Source organism: Sturnus vulgaris, chromosome 7 (genome assembly GCF_052056855.1).
Source record: "Sturnus vulgaris isolate bStuVul1 chromosome 7, bStuVul1.hap1, whole genome shotgun sequence".
Taxonomy (NCBI): domain Eukaryota; kingdom Metazoa; phylum Chordata; class Aves; order Passeriformes; family Sturnidae; genus Sturnus; species Sturnus vulgaris.
Genome location: NC_142249.1, coordinates 8,712,215 through 8,733,986, shown reverse-complemented (window position 1 = coordinate 8,733,986; position 21,772 = coordinate 8,712,215). Strand labels below are relative to the sequence as shown.

General features: G+C 46.3%; 1 protein-coding gene across 3 annotated transcripts in view; it reads right to left on the bottom strand.

Annotated features, from left to right (window-relative positions):
• The window catches only part of SLX9 (SLX9 ribosome biogenesis factor), a 39,190-nt gene extending 18,215 nt beyond the window's left edge, over window positions 1–20,975 (bottom strand). For 2 of the 3 annotated variants that reach the window (XM_014891710.2, XM_088167742.1), the window contains exons 1-2: window positions 20,822–20,975; window positions 19,515–19,623 (exon numbers count right to left, since the gene is read on the bottom strand). In XM_014891710.2, the coding sequence (XP_014747196.2) occupies window positions 19,515–19,623; window positions 20,822–20,962 (250 nt within the window). In that variant the 5' untranslated portion in view covers window positions 20,963–20,975. Of the gene's footprint in view, window positions 1–19,514; window positions 19,624–19,885; window positions 19,916–20,821 lie in introns of those variants that run through there. The other variant, XM_088167743.1, reaches the window with a different exon arrangement.
• Between the last annotated feature and the right edge of the window lie 797 nt (window positions 20,976–21,772).

Here is a 21,772-nt window from a genome sequence, read left to right as displayed (position 1 = left end):
TTGCTGGATGGCCCTAAATGCATCCTTTTTACACTGGCAAGCAGCTATCTCAGGCAGCAGAGAGGATAACTCTATCAGTAGGAAAGACCACTCTGACATCATTTTTCAGAGAGCTGCATAGCTCAAGGACAAGGAAGCTGAAAAGTCACACCTCTGCTTCCCCTCCACCTCCTCAAAAAAAGTTCCATCAACCAGAAATAGTGCTTTAGCATCTACAATCAAGCTGGGATTTCACCAAAACACATATTCTAAAAAAACATGTCAGCCAACAGTCAAAACTCCTGAGTGTATTCAGTCATACCTAAGGTAGGCAGCCCTCACCCTTGGCTGGGCCACACATCAGGGAAGGAGCCTCAATTTAATTTAATAAACTCTTTGTTCAGTAAATCAGCTTTCCTGGCAAACTGGCAGCCTGTTCCACCACATGTCTGTACAGGCAACATCTCCAGAATACCACTCCAAGGTCTCTGTATGCCCCACCTACTGCTAAAGGGATTGCAGACACACTCTCCAATTCTGCATTGATGCTGGCAGATGCTTGGGGGTGCTCTGGGGAGCAGGGAAGAGGTCTGCAAAGTGCTGACTTGCTCCAGGGAATACTGAATACAATATTGGATTACTTGGCTCTAATGGAACTAAAGAAAAAAAAAAATAATCAACTGTAATCGACTTCTATGTTAATGACACAGAGCCAGGGCTGTTTCCCCTGGAAAGATCGACATGGAATGTGAAGCAGTATCAATACCAGGGGCAGTATCAACACATGACATTTGGAAACTTGGCACACAGACAACAGCCAGTAGACTCCACAGCAGCTCAGGGTGCTGGTAAATGAGAGCTTAGCCTTGGCTTAGCTTATCCAGGCATTTGTTGTTGGTCCTTCCACCCTGCCTCCCCCAGGTCCTGCACACAAACCCAACTCCTCTGCACCAGCATCAGCTTCCTGCTTCTTTATTTAGCCAAACCAAGGGAGATGCACAGTCAGAAGCACAGGGAGCTCTGTGAGACAGCTGGACTGATCTTTCAGACTTCAGCCCCAAAGTCTAAAGTAGCCATAATCTATTTTAGACAGAAGTTCAAATTCATCAGGAGCAACATATCTCTAGGCCAACTGCTGCTCCTATTCCAGTCTGACATGAATGAGCACACAAGCACTCCCAAGTCCTCAGGACAGGTTCAAAAGCAAGGACAAAGGGAATGTCTGCAGAACCTCCCATGGCTGGAGGAACAGTGGCACTCAATGAATTTGGTACTGGTGGTACCCACAGCTTTCCACTTGTGCAGTTCACTAGTTTGTTTTTTGTAATTGTTATTAGGCAGGGGGTGTTTTAAGGCATTTTGAGGAAAGTGCTGTTATACTCCCAAGGTTTACCCTGCTGGCTGCTGCCAAAAGATGGGAGTGCCCAGTTTGGATACTCTTTTTGTTCTGACACAGCACACCAGCTCCTGTGCCAAGCCTTGTGGGCGGGTGGGGATGATCTTGTCACAGTAAGAGATTCAGCAGTGATGGCACTAACCAAGTCATGAGAAACAAGAGAAACATGAAAATCATTGGTTGACCCACCCCAACACTCACCTTGCAAACAGTTCTCCCACACACAGGGACCATAGAGAAATACGTGTCTGAACATCAGAAGGAAGAAACACATTCCCTGATTAAACATTCCATCACCAATTCCCACCTTGATTTCAGCCTGTCAGCATAAAACAGAATCATCTTCAGAAACAGCTCAGGGGTCAACATCAAGCAGCAGGTTTTGACCTGCTCTAACACCAGCTCATCAACAGCCTGAAAAATCTTCCTTCCTCCCTTATTTCACCTTCCCTTTTAGTACTTCTAGCTACAGATTTCTTAGCTGGGTTCTGCATCTTTCCAAGGACCTAATTAGAAGAACAACCAGCCAAAATGCAGAGGCCACAGCTCCACTGGATAAAAGGCAATATGTGGCATGGGAGAAGGCAGATGAGCAGAGGCAGGACTCGGCACAACACCACAGTTTTGATTTTTTTATTTCCCTGCCACACTTAGACACAGGACTCAGAAGAGCCTCTGTTGTTATACAGAAGGTAAAGGAGGAGACCAGGTGGCAGAGGACTCCTACAGAGAAATCTGGATGCACATTTTGAAATAAAAGTTTTTGGAGTGAATTCTGTGTCTCCCACATCTGTCTGTTCAACAGTTACAGTGAGCACTGCTACAGCATCTTTTTCTTTTCTTCCTCACAGATTGAGTTCCAGCTGTATAGTTCAGCCTGCCGTGGCACGAGTGCCACCCCTCTCCTCCTAAGGTCCCATAACTGTACCAGGAATGAACTTTCCACCATGTCTACAGTCCTCTCTTACTTTCCTACTCACTCTTTAGGGGTACTGACTGGGATGTCAGCATCTCTGCCTCAAAACCCAGAAGGGAGATCTTGGTAAAAGATTAGCCCACCAAGACTACACAACAAAAAACTATCAGCTCAAGACTATCAGGAAGCTGGTGGTAAGAGGCTGTGCAAGCCCACCAAGGATGCAGCAGCTTTCAGACATATGTAACAGGTAAGAAAGTGCCTCAACTGGCTCCTGGAGAGCTCCTGACATGAAAAAAATCAGGCAGAGATGTCTGGACACTAGACTTTCCCCCATAGGGACCTCAGGAAAAATAAAAAAAACATAGCAGATATGCATAACATTTGGAGACACACATCTCTGTACCCTGAACACCATGGTCCTACAAGTGCCATGTTTTGTGTTTGCAAACAGCAGATTCCCAAGTGGTCCCAGGCACAGGATACACATAAAACCAGTGCTACTCCCTCAGCCACTCTGCTCTGAGCACATACCCAGAACAGGGTATGTGCCTCTAAATTATAGACACAAACATGACAGAAACTTCCCTTCAGATGTGCACGTGGGAATTTTTTAAATAATGAACAGCTTGAATTGCAGCATAAGCAAGCAAACAGAAGAAAACAGAATTAGAAGAAAAAAACAGGATGCTCTGGCCTGCTTTATGAACGGGCATGAGGTGAGAAGGAAGGCTTGGGAGAAGGGCACACGACCCAAGACTCTGCAGTGTGCAGAGACCTAGAAGGCCAAGGCTAGGAGCACAGACACACCCTTTGCTGGGACAAAGGGGCAGAGACAAAGTTCCAGCCTCTTCTAAGGAGTTCCCAGTGCCTGATCCTGGGCAAGAACAATGAGAAGTTAAAAAAAGCCTTGCCTCACCTTACTTTCTTTTTGATGAGCTTTCAGTGCTGCCCTAGTTAATCCAATCAGTCCCTGACCTTTCTAACAGATCCCTGCCCCTGCTTTCCAAACAGCAGCTCTTTCCTGGCCTCCAAACAGTGACTTCCCAACCACTTGGGCTCAAGTTACCCTTTTCTGAGGGCAGCAGAGTCAGCATTTCTATTGCTTACCATTTTCCTGCCCTGTTTGCTTATTGAACCGTAATCTCTCCTCTCCTCCCTACTGTTAAGTAGCCAGCATTTCTAGTCTTGGCCATAGGCCTTATTTTCCAGACAAAGCCTGCATATCCTATTTTGAAGCAAGAAACACAGAGCAGATGCCTGGTATCTTACAGAAAGGCACGCTACAATTCTGGACTTAACCTGAGATAGCATTGCCAGCAAATTCCTTCCATGCACAGTGGACAAATTTCTTTTCCTGTTCTTTTGTCCCCATCAATTAATTCCATGATGGATCTGAAGGACAGCAGGAAGCACAGGAAAGAAGAAAGTAAGTGCAGACTAATGACTGTAAAACAGACAGGGAAGACAGACCAATTTTCTGGCAGTTACAAAAACGTTACTGGCAGAATAGACAAAAAAGCCCAAAGCTTAACTTGTACCCCATAAGTATTTTAATCAGCCAGTTCCAGCAGGTCTGTCACAGAATTGTATTATAAGCATGCAAAAGGTCAGATTCTTAACACTTTCATTCCAGTTTTTAAATATAGAAATACTGTACTGACAACTTTATGCTAAAATAGTAAAGGGGCAGAGTGACTGCATGAACATATTTGGGACTGGGATCAGGGCAGGAACAAAAAATTCCACTTTAGCACTGCTTAGCTGTACCATTGGCAGCCCCTCTGCCCCATCTCCAGCTGTAGCTTCAGGAGACAAAAAAAAGCCACTGAAACTGGTCTGGAGGGAACACCTACAGGAAGCACCCATGGCAGCCCCCCTGGCCTTTCACCTTGTCTGGCCAGCCACAGGCAGAGGCTACACACCAACATCTCACAAAGCATGAACAGAAGGAGCTTTGAGGACTTGAACTGGAGCCCTGGTGTCCAGCTTGACCACCAGCAAATAGCACCACTGAGCTAAGAACATACCAGGCCTAACCACAGCTTGGTGTAAGGCCTATGGAGAGTCTCTGCATGCAGTACCTCCAATGCATTTTTATTTTGGAGGATCTGCTTTGAATCCATGTGGGTACCAGAAATTCAGAACAACTATGTGCAAGGGGTCCTGCACCTTGGCTGCCATTTTACTGAAGGATCTTTGCCCACCTTGAACCCAGCATCTTCTAGTTGTTTTTTCCCCACTTATCCTAGTGGAAGACACTGGGAACAAGTTTAGTCTCTGGGGCAAGCCTATTTAATTAAACTTCATCAGCTCCTCTTTTCTCACAGTCATCTTTTCCAAGCAAAAGAGCTCTGATCAATTGAGTCATTGTTTTATTCCACACTTTTGGCATCAATGCCAAAAACCTGATCTGCAGATAAATGTAAAAGCTCAGGCAGGACAGCACTGACTGCAGACACTGCTGTGAGCTCCTAAACATCCTTTGAGGTGAGGCACATGTGCTTTTTCTGCCCCTGTGCTAAGAAAACTCAGTGAACCTGGCATCACATTAACAGTCACAAGGACCTGGGCAATGCCTACACACCAGCAGAAAGAAAAGCAGGAGAAGAGTTTCTAGAGACACTTCCTGACTGCTCCAGTCAATTCTTTTCATGAAGTAATTACTCTGTACCTTACTCAGAGCTTTAAGACCATGGTAAAATTTCCAGTGTTATTTTAACTGTTGATTAATTCTCCTCTCCTGGCACTCCTCCTTGGATTCTTTAACATGCCTGGTCTCAGGCTCCCTTTGGCATGAGTTAGTTTCCCCACTCACAACACTCCATGCATCGAGAGTGAAATGAAAAAAGTAATCACTTGTCAGAGCTTGCCCTTGATTGTTAAGTCTGTGTGGCAGATTAGTGTAGTGTGGTCCCCCTCCCCGTGCTGCCCTATCTATTGCACAACCATACGTCAAGGAGTTAATCCCACCATCTGCAGCTGTCAGAGCTCCTACACTCCAGGAAATCCACACACCTGCACTTTGGGAGCACTGAGGAAACATTAAGTCCAGCCACCTCTTCTACCACCGAGCAGCCACATATTAAATGTAATCATGCTCATTTCTTTTACCTGATAGTCTTTTAAAGCAATATATACAAAGTAATTTCAGATTTAGACACAGAAAAGAGCGCCACGACTCAGCCTGTGTAACATCAGCAGACTTTCATTATTTACGTAATTTAAGAATTATTAGCTCAATCCAGTCACATTTTGATTACTCAGCTCAAACACCACTTGCATCATAAGTGGCTTTATAAACTGCTGCACACACAGAGGACTAAAACACTAACATAAAGTAAGGAGGGTGAGAATAGCCAGGAAAGCTTCCCAAATAGCTTGTGACAGGCGTATGTTTGATCTCCAGCCTCCAGCTCAGCCGGGCAACAACTGACACGCAGGACTGGCAATGCAGAAACTTCCCATCTTCCCCTTTTTAGGGGCATATACAGAGATTTCAAAATTGGGAAGTATTTGAAGAATAGAGCTGGAAAATAACCACCTGGAAAAGTACAAGACATAAAATCCTTGCTCTTCTGGTCTGTGATTGGGGTGGAGAGGGAACTCAGGCCCACTCTCATCATTTATTGCAGCCTAGCATCTGCTGAAACCAGGTACCCCCCATGAGCCCTCCCTGCTCAAAAGGCTTATGTCTAAACCAGAAACAAGATGGCTTTTTTACCACAGCACTGTACATCTGAGTACCATCAAGAACTGCTTCACCACAAGGTCCAGACTGAAGCTGCCAAGCAGAACCCCCTAAAGGACAGATCAAGGTGATCCTGTGTCTGCATGAATCCTCTGTGTGATCATAATGGCACTTTAACCTTGAAAGGGTCTTACTAGTTCTAGCATTCAAATATGACACAGTGAATTACCAGTTTTGATGGGGTTTTTCTCATGGTGGTGATGTTGATTAAACAATTCAACAAGCCTAGCCCATGAAAACACCCATTCCAGGTGGTGCCCAAGCATGTCAAGTCTCCTTCCCTCCTCCAGGGAGCACAGAATGCCCTGTAAGTGGAACTGCTCCAAACACTGCTTCACCATCTTTTCCAGCTGCCACTGCCACTTCTGGTGGCTTCTGCTTTCGTGCTGTCTCAACCGCTCTTCTGCTTCAGCTGACAATTCAGAGCTCCCAAAAGCCCTGAGGCACCAACAGGATCACCAGCTCTGTCATCTTACACAACACAGACACTCACACAGCATCCTCCCCCCGGACAGACCCACATCCACACCCCCTCCCGCTCCTCCTCTGGCTCCAGGGACACAGGACACCATCCCATGCCATTACCAAGCCCCTCAGCAGACCCCTGTGACCATCACCTCACTGCACACCTCCCACAGCATTCTCCATCTCCTGACAAAGCCAGGCTTGCCCCCATCGTGGAGCTCTTTGTCTGAACCACAGTGATTCTCACATAAGATTTATTTTTCAAAAGATCTTAGAGCAAGCCTCTCTACTTCAATATACCCATTTAGCTCACTTAAATGCAGAAGAAATCTTTTTAAAACGGAAAATCAAGGTCTGGGCCCCTCCAGAAGAGGTAAGAGCTGTTTTGTTGGGTTTCTTCCCCTCCATCTCATCACCTTTTCACCTTTACTTTATTTCAACCCTGCAGGTCAGTATCAGTTATCCATCTTGGAATGACATTTTCCTGGTAGAATCTATTTTAAAGCAAGCCAGATTAAAAAAAAAAAAAAAATGACAGGGCTCTGCCACTTTGTACTTCATGCTCTCCCCTGCCAGCAGAACGGCAAACAATAAAGTCTCATTTACACTGTCTGCACTAGCAAAAATGGGTCCAGCCTCATCCAGCCCATGCAGAGAAGAGATCAGCAGCTGCCAGCACAGAGCTGTGGTGAGAACACCCATGATGTTAAAAGAAATAACAGGGGATGGCAAAAGAACAAACTACCTTGAGTAGGTGCTTCTCTGAGACTCCTTGTCAACTTTCAGAGCTGCCAGACATCTGGCATTGCCTTGATCTTCTCAGGTCTGGGTTTGCAGCAGCAAACCTTGAGACTGCCCATCCATCCCCTCACCTCTCATTCAGTATCCCCACGCTTACAGGGCAACAAGGGCTGGCTGGCATCCTTTCTGTGAACAAAGTGCTCCCTGAACAAAAAAGCTACACACCCCTTACCAAGTACTATCTGCAACACTTAGGCTCACCACACCCCAAAAAAAAAAACGCCTCCTGAGAACACCTGTATCCCCAACAAAACACCATGGAAGCTCCCAGGAGAGACTTCCATTATATAAGGGAAGCCAGCAACCTTCCCACATTGCACACAAGATGCTGGCAGGAAGAGTGTTTCTCTGCATGAAGAAAGCTGTGGCATGAGCACTGTGCCTGCTGATTTCCTAATATGGATCACAGTCCAATGGATTTAAACCCACACGCCCACAGACTCATCATGTTTCTCACTTGGTGTAAGACTAAGTTCAATCTTTTTACCCTGCTGACAGGATATTAATTTTACCTAATGGTCCAAGAGCTGCCAAGAGCTATGAGCCATTGTTCACATTTTTATGGCATTGTTCAGCTTTCCTTCCCTAATGAGGAGCTTCCCATTAGTCCTGACTTTGCTGAGGTGTCACAGCATGATGTGACAAAATGCCAGCTACATGGTGGATCTCAAATCAGGACTGCAAAGCACAATCTGGACTTCTCCAGGAGGCAGGACTGATCCAAGCCACTGTGCCAGGAACAACATTTGACAGTATCAAGAAGGCTGTTCCATTTCAGCAGTTTGTGGGTTTGGATACTGCCACCCTAAAAATAATTCAGGGCAGAGAGCAGCAGCCAAGTACATGTTGGTTTGGTGGAGCCTCCATGCATGTGAGGAACACAAGGCACTCACAGACTCCTGAGAGACCTGTCCCTTTGGGTGGACACATGCACCTTTGGGCAGAGGATAGGGAGATAAAGAAGCCTGCAGGATGTCAAAACACACAACACATTGTGGGTAAGAGAGAAAGGTGTCATGTCTCCTCTTGCCAATCCTCCCACCTGGTCCACCATGTCAGGCCAAGGAGCAGAGATTAATTAATGAAGCTTTGCTTCCACTGAGAACTTTCCAAAATCAGTCAGCTGGAAACCAATGGCTGATGCTGCTAAACCTAAAAAACCCAAGAAATTTCTGGCTATTCCAGCTGCCTTGAACCAGCTTACCTTCTCCAAAAGTCAACAGCATGCAAAACATTGCCAGTAAGATGTGCATGGGAGATGTTCACTCCTAGCCAAGACTTGTACCCAGCTCTTTGAGAAACACACTGGCTACAAAGTCAGTACTACAGCCACCTTCTATGAATGTTACATAATAAATAATGCATTTTAAGTATTGTGATGCTGGACTCTGAATCCCAGCCTCACTTAGCCTTTAAAGACAGTGCCATAACTATTTATAGTATTTACATTCCAGAGGATGGTGGGGGGTGTACTATCAGATCTCATTTAAAGATTACTTTTGGATGAAGCAAGGCTGGTTCTTTAATATTTTCTTCAAGCAGAAAAAGGTGGCAGCAGCAGCTGGAGTGCAGCAAACAAATCCATAGATGCATATGGACATATAGGTCAAATAAGAATTAAGCTGAGAAAAAAAGCAAGTTAGTTGTGAAATATTCTTTTGGCTGTTTTTCCACATACTGTGCTGACCATTTGTGGTTTAATCTTAGAGAAGCTCTCTCTCATATGAGCCTGCATAAGCTTCAAAGAAGCAAGTTTTACTATAAATACTCCTTTATTTCTTTATACAGGCTAAGGTTTTCATATGAGCACTGCTGTTTTGTACACTTAATGCACCAGGAAAAACTGAAGGAGGAACTGGAAAATTTTGTTCTATGCCCTGCAGAGATGAAAAATATTCAAAAATATAGACCTGACCTAGAAAAAGGAAGAGTTATTCTGCTGCCCTCTAATGAGCACATCTAACATCTGAAAAAGAACACTCAAAAGAGATCTGTTCTGCTCTGGCACAGGTACATCCTCTTGTGCTACAAAACTGTCAGCAATGCAGACACAGCTGGAGCAGCACATCCCACACAGCAAAAAAGAAACACCTAGATGGGCCCAGGATCTGTTCTGTACTTCCCTGATTTCAGACTGGAGTGTATGGCTGTGCCCTGTTCTGGTCCCTTTCCTTGCCTGAAGAGAGAGAGGGGAGCAGTTCCTAATTCTGACCTTGAGGATACAGTGTTGTTACAGGTACACAGGTACCACAGCCATGTGGAAGAATGACTTGCTTCAACACCTGTGAGTCTCAATGAAAAGCAAAGGAATTCAGCTCTCATGCAAGGGTGTCTGCATCTGCACAATACTCAGAAGACATTCACTTGAAAAATGCAGTGAGGAAGGCAGAGGAACCACCACAGAGAAAGTTCTACCTGGTACTGTTTCATCTCAGTCTTTACTGAGCTGTGATGCTGTGTGCTAACCTTGGCCAGCAGCCACACACCCACCCAGCTGCTCCCTCCCTCCTCAAAAGAACAGGGGAGAAAAATAAGATGGAGCAGTTTGCTGGCTGAGGTAAACAACAGGGAGATCACTCAGCAATTACTATCACAGGCAAAACAGACTTGACTCAGGGAAAATTAATGTAATGCATTGCCAATTAAAATAGAATCAGATGATGAAAAGCAAACACCAAAACACCTTCCCCCCACCCACCCCCTTCTCAGCTCCACTCCATTCTGACTTCATTCCCAGCTCCCCTGAGCAGTGCACAGGGCCAGGGAATGGCTTTACAGTCACTCTCTGCTATTCCCCCCTCCTCACACTTACCCACTGGGGTCCTGGTGACTGGACTACCTCTCCTTTCCTGTCCCTGGTCTTCATAGGGCTCTCTCACTTCTTTTCTACTCCTTTTTAATCGTATGTTTTCCCAGATACAGCACCATTGTGCCTGAGAGGCTCAGCTGTGGCTGCACTGGGTGCACTGTAACTTTTTTGGCCTGACTGTGCCCAGAATGTGACAGCTCTGTACCAAAACTGCCACTTATACCCAATACAGGTAAAAAGGCCAATGCTCTCTATTTTGGAGGAAGAAAATACATGAAGAAGTAATAACCCCATATAAACACTATCTAGACATCTGTATGCTACTTCCATAAATAAAAACCCACTCAGGTACAGACACTAAAACAAAATGCCCACCTGCAGCTGCAAAGGAGCAAACCTAAGTCCAGCCCTACTCAAGCCCAGCCCTGCAGTCACAAAACACTGACATGAATAAAAAACAATAGCCAGAGGCTCTGCAGAGCAAAATACACAAGTATCGCTGAACAAAGCAACTTAAAATTGTGATTTCTGACAACAGAATTACTGCAGCCTAGAAAAGCTTTCCCATGTCTCCCTGTCAACAGGCACACCTGGTTATTTCAACTCAAACCACATTGTGAAGTAACTGCTGCGTGTATAGACACAGCCTGTACCCAAGGCAGCTGGAAATGTCCTCTCCATGCTAAAGAAGCCCATTCCCGTTACATAAGAACACTCAGTGACCTGAATTTACAAATAACCTTGGAGAGGAAAATAGACACAAGCAAAAACAAAGTTTAAAAGCCATGGAGCTAGGAAATGCAACAGAAATCAGCCCAGAGTATGGACATGCACAGCCACACCAGGCACGAACATCCACAACATTCACAGAAGCCAAAATTCTTTAAGTAGATCTATTGATTCGCTGTGTGTTCTCCAAGCAATCAAGAACACAGCACTAGTGGGTCAGGAAACAAGTCTGTATGCCCCATATTCCCTCAAATTTCCTGCTTGGGACTCTCTAAAACACCACATTTCATTAGAGTTGGTTATCACTATCACTACAAACCATCCAGCTCACAGTCCCTTCTTGTGTGAAGAACTGCTTGGATAGCCTATTCTTATGCAGCAGGATTTTCTCCAGAATTTTCTGTGGTTTGCCTTATGGAGCATTTGCAACATTGATAATTCTGATAAATCTGTCCAAATTATCATTTCAAACAACCCAGAATATTCCGGTGCCCTCTGCATTTAATCCTTGCACAGCTGTGTTTCCCACATTTAGCTCAGACAATGTACATTGAGATTTATGGTGTTAAAAGCTTCATTAAAAAAACCAAAAAACAAAAACCCCTTTCTACAAGCCACTTGACTAAAAAACTAAGCCCAAATTAGATGTTATTACCAGTCATGCCACATTTGAGCATCAGTAGTGCCACTCTGAAATGCTGAAGGGGATAAACAGATCTTCAGCTGACACATGGATTTCCACCCAAGCATAAAGACAACCTTGGTCCATAAATTGCTCACAAAGACCAGAATAAAGGATAACTTGCATGGAGTAGAATAACACTAGAGATTCCACTAGGTTTGAATGACAGAACGTGAACTTTTGACATCTCCCTGTAACACAGCCTGGAAGTCAGTAAGACCCACATTGGCAGGGCAGAGATTTATCTCTTGGTAAGTCAGAAATGTGATTTATGTAGCATAGAAGTTTGGGAAAAACAAAAACAAGAAAAAAAAAAATGTTTTTCGCATAGGCATTTCCCAGAGGGGTTAGCAGAAGGCTCACTGATTCCTGCACCTCAGAAAGGTATCAAGACAAGTCAGAAGGGGCAGCCCAGAAGAGGGAACCTCTTATGCCATCCACTCTTCACCAGCCTCCACTGATTTTCTAAATACAATGTCTATTAAACTCCCAGGACAGGTATTTCAGAGAGACATTTGACAGTTTGACACAACATCATACCACAGCTCGTGACAAGGAAATGGCTCTGACTTCCAGAGCTTACAAATGCCCTTTCCACAAGTGCTTCCTCAATTCTCTTCAGATTTGGTTTCTCAATTCCTGCAGTGTTGAGCCATCCCTCTCACACCCCACGAGAGGTTTGCATTACTGGAACTTGTGCTGGGAGGCCCCTTTGGCACCAGTCCAGAGCCATTTCACCGCTCTCTTTGTAGAATTTATAATTTTATAACTTAATTATGGTAAAGCTTCAACATTAGTATAGCAAAGACAAGGATTTCAGTTCATAACCCTCTTTTATAACACCACAGCTTCAGTACTCTCCTAAGCAGCGCTGATCTATTTTTGTGTCAGGACGTCCAACCATTTAAAATTCATTTCACAGGAGAATACCAGGCTACATCAGTATATTTTTAAAGCTCCAGGAATCGTGATCACACAGAGAAAGACATGGCATGACATGCAACTGCCATGCCCCACCACTCCTGGCCAGGAAGGCAAGGGGTCACCCTGGCCTCAAACTCAGCAAGCCCTTCAGTGGCACAAGGCACTGATATGTTTGACCTAAAAAGCTCATGTCTGAGCACCCAACTTTTACAAAGTCTGGAAGAAGGCTTTGCAAAAGCACAGCACTTCAGGAGCTTCTCCAAAGAAGTCTCCAATCTCTCTCTGAGCTATATCCTCCTTTCCATCCAGCCAGCAGCACGGAAAGGCTGCTCCAGGGCAGGCACCAACCTTCCACCAGTGCTACTGCTGAGCATTACACAGCAGGCACAGCCAAGAAACCAACCATAATAAGAAACTAGAGCGATCTGACACATCCTTCAAACTCCTAGGACTCATTTCAAGCTCTTCCCACTGACAGCCTCCTCCCTTGGAGCAGACTGCAAAACATTTTGGAAGGTTTGGGCTCTCAGGAAAATATTTGCGTAGTGCTCAACCACGAGCTAATTGGAGTCTTTTGGGTTTTTAATGTTAATTTTAAGAACAGAGACTTAGCCACAGCTAGAGGGAGGGAAAGAAAACAAAAAAGTTAATTAGTTCCATAAATATTAACACAACTGATTCCTGTGATCTGGCAGAAGGCACTCACAACATGGAAATGCTCTGTTTGCAGAAGGGAAGTAAAAGCACTGAAAACAGTGCAAGCTTCAGACGCTCATTTACTGCTTCTCAATTAATCGCATTTACTTTAATTAAAGTGGAGCTTCCCACAGCTATTCTCACAGTCAGCACCAAAATTGTTAAAGCAACATTAAGCAGCACGGATTTTTAACCTTCTTTTAAAAATTATTATTTAAGGCACCCATGTCTTCAGTTTGCAGCAGGATCCCCACTCCACAGTTCCCCAGAGACCACAGCAGTCTCTGTTCTCCATTTCAACCCATCCCCACAGCTGTTCACCACTGCTACAGAACTTGGTCAATCTGACCAATCTGACTCCCACTCACTTTAATCCTTTGGACCAAAGGAACAGAAAAACCCTCTGGCTTTTGAGGCAAATTGTTAGGAACTACAGAATCTGTTTGATGTGTCCTGCAGACTGAGATCATCTGACCTCACTGGAGAGGCTTCCCAGACGACAAACCGCTATCTCAGCTCCTCTCAAACACAGTGCCGTTTTCTAGCAGCCTGTTACAAAACTCTCAGACACCAAATCTGCCCTTAAAAGGTGATCTGGCATTGTCAAGATAAAAGTATGTCCCGATGATGCAGTCAAAAAAACATAAGATTTCAGCCAAACAGCAAGGAAGAAGGAATGTACAGTAATTTGCTACCTAAAGCAATGTACCCAGATAAGGTAAACTGCCATCTGTCACTTTATCAAGCTACCAGGGTGACCAACCTTGGGCCTAGAGTTTAATCTCTACAGAGCATTTTCCCTTCCCTGGGAACTTTTCCTTTCTGGCAAATTTTGTCACTGGAGGTTTCAAACACTTTCATGCACAATGCCAGAAGCAATACCAGCTTATGAAGGGAAGTTTCCCCTTTGAGCTGAGACCTGCACATTCAGTCCTAGGACACATCCTGGACCTGTCCAGGTGACACAAAGGACACAGACACATTGTAGAAGGTATAGGATGGAGAGAGCTAAAGCAAGAATTCCCAGCTCAAACACCACTCAAACAGCTGCTCCTTCCAGGGCAGCACCCACACACCCACCAGATATTTTCAAAGGCATTAAAATGGTTTCAGTGCTACACCAGCAAGAGCATCACTGACAGCCTCAGGCAGAGCATTTACCACTCCCCAAATTCACACAGCCCAAAGCTTGGGCAGCTAATAACGAAGACAGATGGAGGAGGAACACCTCACCACTTGGGTCTAGCACAGCACACAGGCATTTCCCAGGGAGATTTCACGAACATGTTGGAGGTGCTGCAGCCACTCCCTGCCATCCTCGGTGTGTGGAGCACCGTTTACAGCCCTTCCCATCTGAGCAGTGTTACTGGGAACGTGGGGAACAGCTTCCCATCTGAGCAGTGCTACTGTGGGGAACAGCTTGAGGAAGGCGTTCTGCACAAAACAAACACAAGGCAGGCCTGACAACTGCCAGCACAGAATGAAAAGCTGAAGAAAAGCAACAGCAGCAGAATTGTGAGGATCTAGCAGCTTTCCACACCAGAGATGAGAATGACCAACACAAGCAGATTTCAAAATTCCCCAAGCATGCATAAAGAAAAAGCAGCAGAGGTTTCAAACCAATATTCAGAACAGATGCATTCATTAAAACAAAGAGCTGGGTTTTTTTAAAATTTTTTTAATCCTTCAATTGTTAAACACCCCAGTACACCAGAAGAGTGGAAAAACAGAAACATAAAATCAAAACAGAGGAAAGGTGATGAGGGCTGAGGACAAAAGAGAAGGAACCTTAATATTTAAAGGCAATAAACATGCAGAAATTCGATCAACAGACAGGAATAAACTATAGGACACAAATATTGGTATCCTGTCAAGAGCTCCTGAAGAGTAATGGGGACCTGATCATGGCTGCAATTTTTCCACACTGTTGTGGATCCACTACAGGGGCAACCACGAGTCTAGACACTGCAGGAACAGCAGTGCTATCAGAGGAGAAGTCTTACAGGGACCCTGTAACATTCTGGTACAACATCCATTAAAAAAAAAATCCCAAAACTGGACAGCAAATCATATGGTATGAAGCTAATGCAGGACCAAAACACCAACCAACCACAGCTTTTCTGCTCCTCTTGGAGGCTACAAAAGGAGAACAGAATTGGACAAGCGGGTACAGAGACAGCCCAAACAGAAGCAGAAAAGGTGACAGTTCCCAGGAACTCTAGAGCAGAAGCTGAGGTGCAAACCAGAAGGGATCTATCAGTGACTCGGCAAAGGAACTCACAGAGAACCTCAGAAAGGAGGAAAGCAAGGCTGTACACAGCCTGCAGACCCCAGAAATTCACTGCTGTCAGTGAATACCTGCTCAGTGTGATGTTATCAACTCCTAGCTCCCTCCACATTTCTTCAGGAGGACAAGGGAATTCCTTCTTTGTCAGATGCTCATTTCCCTCCTCTACGGCCGTGTGCCACTGACAGTGCCCCTCCTGTGCTGCAAGACAGTCCTGGTGTTCAGAGCACACCCCCTGCTCAGGCTCACGACCTACCTCACTCTATGCCTCACACCCTGGTATAGAATCACATACCCACAGAGTGGCCTGAGCTGGAAAACACCTGCAGAGACCATCTACTTAAACCCCCTCTTTCATCTGTCATTATCCCAGGTTGCTCCAAGCCCCATCCAACCTGGCCCTGAACACTTCCAGTGATGGGGCAGCCACAGCTTCTCTGGGCATCTTGTGCCAGGGCCTCAGCACCCTCATTGTAAAATAAAAAGTCTTCTTTTACGTCAAATCCAACCTCAGAAATCAGGATGATTTTGCATCAGGTTTTGCATACAATTATGAACTTGCTGTTGTTGCACTTTTGTTTTCTCAACAACACAGCCTGTCACCATTCCCTTCTGGGAGTAGCTGAAAATAAATCAGGAAGCTACCAATCCAGTTGTTCACATCATTCCACAACTGGTTCATCATCCACTCCAAAAAAAGACATTCATAAGCAACTGCTCAGCCAGAGCCAAGCTTGAATGGGCCCTTGCTTCAAGGAGCAAACACTTTGACAGAGGAAAGCTAAAGAAAACAACAAAAAATGAGCAGCAGCAACCCCAATATGACAGGCCATTATTTCTGACTTGGTAGGAAACATTTAATTCCCACGCTACAGAGGCTCACCCAAATGAGATTTATCCACTCACTGGAGTCACAGAGGTCCTTGCGTGCATTGGATTACGGCAAAGCCTTTGGTTTACATTACGTCAGTGCCTAAGTAAACTATCCTGACAGGAAGCAATCACTGAGCACAGAGCAACTCATGCACTCAACCCCAGCAGTCTCAGGGATGGCACTGGCTTTTGGCACCTACACACGTGTGGAAATCATCTGGAATCTGGTGCTAAGCTGAGCTAATGATTACAGACAAAAAGCAGAGCAGGGGAAAGCAGTTGCAGCAGGTCTGCTTCACAGCACGACACAGCTTACAGCTACCATAGTCAAATACTTTCCTTTTTAGACCACTGGCTTTTTATATCACATAACGCAAGACTCACCTACAATGAATTCCATTTTGGTGACATTTTTCATTACAGTTCCACCCTCTCCTTCTCATGCCACAAGGATTACTGATGCCAGAACAGCCTGTGCTGGTACCTCACACTAATCACAAGCACACTGAATCAGCCTTGCATCTAAAGGAAGCAACAGACCACTACCATCAGCAGCAGATACTTCCACAGGGCACCCTGCCTCAACCAGATGCACCAACAATCCTCAGAAATCCCCAGAAAAACCAGACCTTCAGCTAACAAGAACCAACACCACCAGTTCATCCTCCTACAAAAAGGGGCCTCACTCCTCTCAGCCCTAACACACACACAAGCACTCGTGTTAACTGGAATAACCCTGCTAGAGACTCTGGACTTTCCAATTTACACATCATGTTTCTCCCTGCTCCCTCAAAACCACCACAGCCAAAAGAGCAGCAAAAGCCGGTCACCTACAAATTGAGGAAAACACTGTAGAGAGAGGTGTCCTCTCTTGTTGGTAGCCATAGGCAACAGTCCTCAAGCCCCAGCACAGCAGTGGATTGTCTTCCTACAGGACTGGAGCCCTTTGGCTCTGACACATTCCAGGTGAAGCCTTTGATCCCATGGCAGTAACCATGCCCTGCTGTTAGTTAGCCTCTGTGATGGTACACACAGCATCAAAGAGCTCCCTATACCATGGGTTTATTTACAGAGCATAACAATGCTCTCTGCATTCTGTTTTCCTTCTACCTCCCAACATCCAATTGGCTTTTTTGACTACTGTTGAGCTCCAAGCTGACATCTTCCAAAATCTAATACAATTCCAAGATCTTCCTCAGACTAAGTTTTATTTGGAAGCGAGTCACAGTGTAAGACCAGATCTAAACACAAAACACAGATACCAGCAATCTTGGAAATGTGAATAAATCTTGGATAATGTGAGATACACACATATAGGACAAATACCTGTTTTCACAACTGCCACACAGCAGCCTTGGTGGAAAAAAAAATCTTCTCTAGCTGTGAAAAGCACAGGAGATACTGAGCCCACCTACAGTCTGCCAACTTGACCTTCTCAGAGCTTGAAAAGCAAGTGGGAGGGAAGCATGCTTTTGTCTCGTTATTAAATCTTAAAATAGCAACGTGTAGGAGAATCCTACCCTCCTGCCCCGTGCACTAAGCTGAAGGGGAAAGGGAGGAAGAGGTGAGAGGGAGGATTAGAGTCAAGTTGAAGTTCTTGCAGAACAGGCTCTGAGCTGACCAGAGATGCCAGGAGACAAAGCACATTTGCCTAGAATCTCTTTCCTAACTCTACAGTGTCTGCCATTATATGCACAGCCTGGTTACAGTTCACTGAATTAACAAAAAAAATGAACAGATTTCCATAATGAAAAAGCCTCTACGTGGCTCCAGAGTGCAACAACAAGAAAGGGCACAACAGCTTGGGAAGATGTAAAACAAGGATCAAATCACTTTTTGCCTCGTTGGATTGCAGTTTTGAGCCCCTAAATGAACAGTTATTTCCAGCAGATCATCTGTAAAGTGCACAAAGCAGTGGGGTCAGCAGGGCTGTCTGCAGGAAGCCAGCACACAGGCTGGAGAGAGGCAGCCAGGCCCTGCACATCTGCATCATCAGCACTGCACGGGGACCAGCAGCACGGCTCTATTTATAACCCAGACAGGGGCAGCTGGAGCCGGCAATGAAAGGCTGGCACTGCAGGCTGCCAGCCCCCAACAACATGCTGTCTGGTTTAATTAAAGAGATGGCCATGTGCACATGCACACATACGTGTCCTTTTCCCAGGAGAATTACCAACAATGATCCCAGTGTTTCAAAAACAGCGTTTCACCAAGGTTTCTGTGCAGAGAGCAGGCAAATGTGTCCTCACACAACCTCCCCACCTCCTCACTCTGTGCCCAAATTTCACTGATGGGCAGCTCACCACTGCTCAGGCAATCACTTTCCCTTGTGTGATGGATTTGTTTATAGCCCTGCACAGGAAAACTAAGTCACTGTAGTATTTATCTACATGAAGAAAAGAAAATTTAGTTTGCAAAGAAGATATTTGGGATTCACATGCATCTTCTGCATCAGGACAGCCTGCTGTGCCACCAGGCTCTGTCTGGTAGCTTGTTCCTTCAGGGATTTTTTAAACATTTACATATAGTTTGTGGAGGGCTGGGATTCAGGTTTCAGAGAAATTTTTTGAGACCTTGCAGACATTTAGAAGGGCAAATTGCTCTCAAATACAAAGCTCTGTCTCACAGCGAGCAAAGAGAGCATTTCCTTGTTGTGGGACTGGAAATCAAAGGGCTCTATCATGTCCTCTCTCTTTCCCCTCTCACTTTCCATAGCTCCTATGAGTTAAGATTCCCCTGCCCAGGAATTCTCAAGCCATGGACCCCAAAACAACAAAGGGCAGGAGAAGACTTGCTGCAGTCAGGCTGCTGTGAAAGAAGCACTGTTGGTACACAATGAGAACCTGTTGACAAAGTATTAGTTTATCAATGGGTAGCTGCTGGTGAGGTGAAAGCAGCCACAGAGCAATCCCAGAGATCAGGTCACAGCCTGGGCTCTGTTCTGCTGTGCTCAGCCCTGGCAGCCTTTGGCCGCATGAGGATATCCCACAGAGAGCCTGAAGCTAGTCCCCCATCCAGGGATCACTAAGCACATCCATGCAGAAGCCCAAACAAAAACAAACCTCTTCTAAAAGCCAACACAGGAAGTAATGTTTGCATTGTAGCTCCCTGAGCTTCCTGAGATAGCCACGAAAAGCCACTGCAAGTACAGTCCCCAGTGTCTTTGCCCACAACTTAATGCAGAACTCATTCAAAATACAACAAACCTGTTCTGGAGGAAATGATGCTTCTGGAATCCAAGTCAAGCTTCTTTACTAGGGTATCAGGGTCAATTTTCAGCCCAGAAAATACACCAGAAGATGAGAAGTCCCAGTCCTTATGCAAAAGAAACATAAAGCAGGAATCAGTACATATACCACCAGGCAACACCTGTTTAAAAAAATTAGAAAATCAAACCCAGCACCATTCAGATAGGAACAGTGGTAGTGAGCAGGTGTCTCTCTTGAGCATGTAAGGCACCATACTGTCCTGCTCCCCCTGCCTTCTCCCCAGCTCTTCCACACAGAAGGAAGTTTTACAAAGTCTCGTTTTTGGACTGTTCTGCTCCCAAAAGATTCCAGCCTCAACTCAGCCTCACCTCACTCAAGTGCATTCACTCTCAGGAGAGCTGCGAACAGCATCCTTAGGAAAAGACAGATTTATTACAGGTACAGAACACAGATAAGCAACAAATGAGGAGATTAGGGGATTAAAGCCTAAATCAGCGGACATTAAGCAGATTCAGTAACTACTAACAACTAACCAAATCTTCAGCATCACACTTTAAGCATGCAACACCTCCCTATGATCTGCAGCAGCTACTCTGGTTAATTAGACTTTATTACTTTAGCCAACAGTCTCTACCATCACCAACACCGTGGTATAAACCCAACTGTGTTTGGCACAGGCAAGTCCTGCCTCCGCACAAGGAAAAAAACATTTACTGGGGTTGTGTCCTTGCTGTGAAGGGGTTAAGGGGAGGCACCTGAACCCTGTATCCAAAACACAGCTAAGGCAAACAGAATACTTGAAATAATTCTGTATAAACAGCTCCTCTCCGTCTGTCCTAAAAATTGAAGAGAGGCGCTGCAAGACTCCCTTCCTGTATTCAAGTTACCCCATGGACACGCAGCCCAGGCACGCTGACCCCAGGAGCACCAGCAGTGCTGGGACACGTGCGTGTCACTGTGTCACCATCCTAGGCGGGCTGGGGCCACCACGGTGCTGCCATGGCCCGGACTAGTGGTACTGCCACTGCAGCAGGAGCTGCCCAGCAGCACCGGGGGTTCCACAGCGCTTCCCCTGCCAACAGGGACCCAGCGTGCGCCCTCCTGTCAGCCACCACCGCCACGGCCAGGCCAGCACCGACACACACGCCCAGGCCCTGCAGCCAGCATAGACCCGCAGGCGCTCCGCTGGCGCTGGGGCTGTGCGGGGCCGGCCCTTTCCACAGGGGGGAGGCGGAGAAGTCACTCCCTGCCGCCGGCCGGCCGGCAGCCCCCGCCCGCCGCCCCGCGTGTCCCGCCCCCGGTACCTTCCCGGCCGCCGCGCTCCATCCGCCGGCGGCGGGGCCGGGCCCCGGCCCGAGCGCAGGCCCGGGGAGCGGCGGCGGGTCGCGGGGGGCGGCGCGGGGGGCGGCGCGGTGCAGCCGCGGGCGCCGGGCCTTGCCCACCATGGCGGTGCGCGGGGCGGAAGGGGCCGGGCGGGGCGGAAGGGGCCGCGCCGGGCGGAGCCTTCCGGCCGCGGCCGCACCGCGCCCACAGCCCCGGCCGGGAGATTTGCCTTCCTCCCTGCCACGGGCGGCGCTCTGAGCCGCAGTGTGGGCTGCCCGAGCGCTCTGCAGCGTCGTGGTGACAGGTGCAGTGGCAGCCTTGTGTGTAATTAAGTCTGCAGCGTGTTGGTGGCAGGTGCAATGGCAGCCTTGTGTGTAATTGCCCTCGGGTCTATTGCAGCCCGCCCACGTTGGTTCTTGTGAACGGCCTGAGGGCGTTCAGCGTGCTTAGGTTAAACACACTCTACAACACTTCTAAGTCAACACTACTCATCTCTTGAGCTCTTGGTAGCGTTGGAAATGATACAACTTTCCTGAACTCGTTGTAATTAATTGATGGGTTAAGCACCGCCCACTTTGTAAGTTTCTCCGCAGACTCTTAATGTTACCTCGATCGTTAAACCACCGAAACCTTGAGCTGGTTAACCCTGACAAGCTTCAACGAGCAGAGCCAAAGTGAGTTGAAGATTGGGCATCTAGGATCTTAAATTTATGGCCTTTCAAGGGCGTTGGAATAACCAGAAGGTACCAGAGGAGATTAAAGCCTGGAAAGTTGGAAACTCCATGTCTGATATACAGATGATAAGAGGACTAAAGAATGTGGACCAAATTAGCATGAAGGGCAAGAGATCAATAAGCAATGCAGGATAGAATACTAATTAATGAAGATAATTATGTTATTTACATCAATTTCTAGAATGTATTATATATATG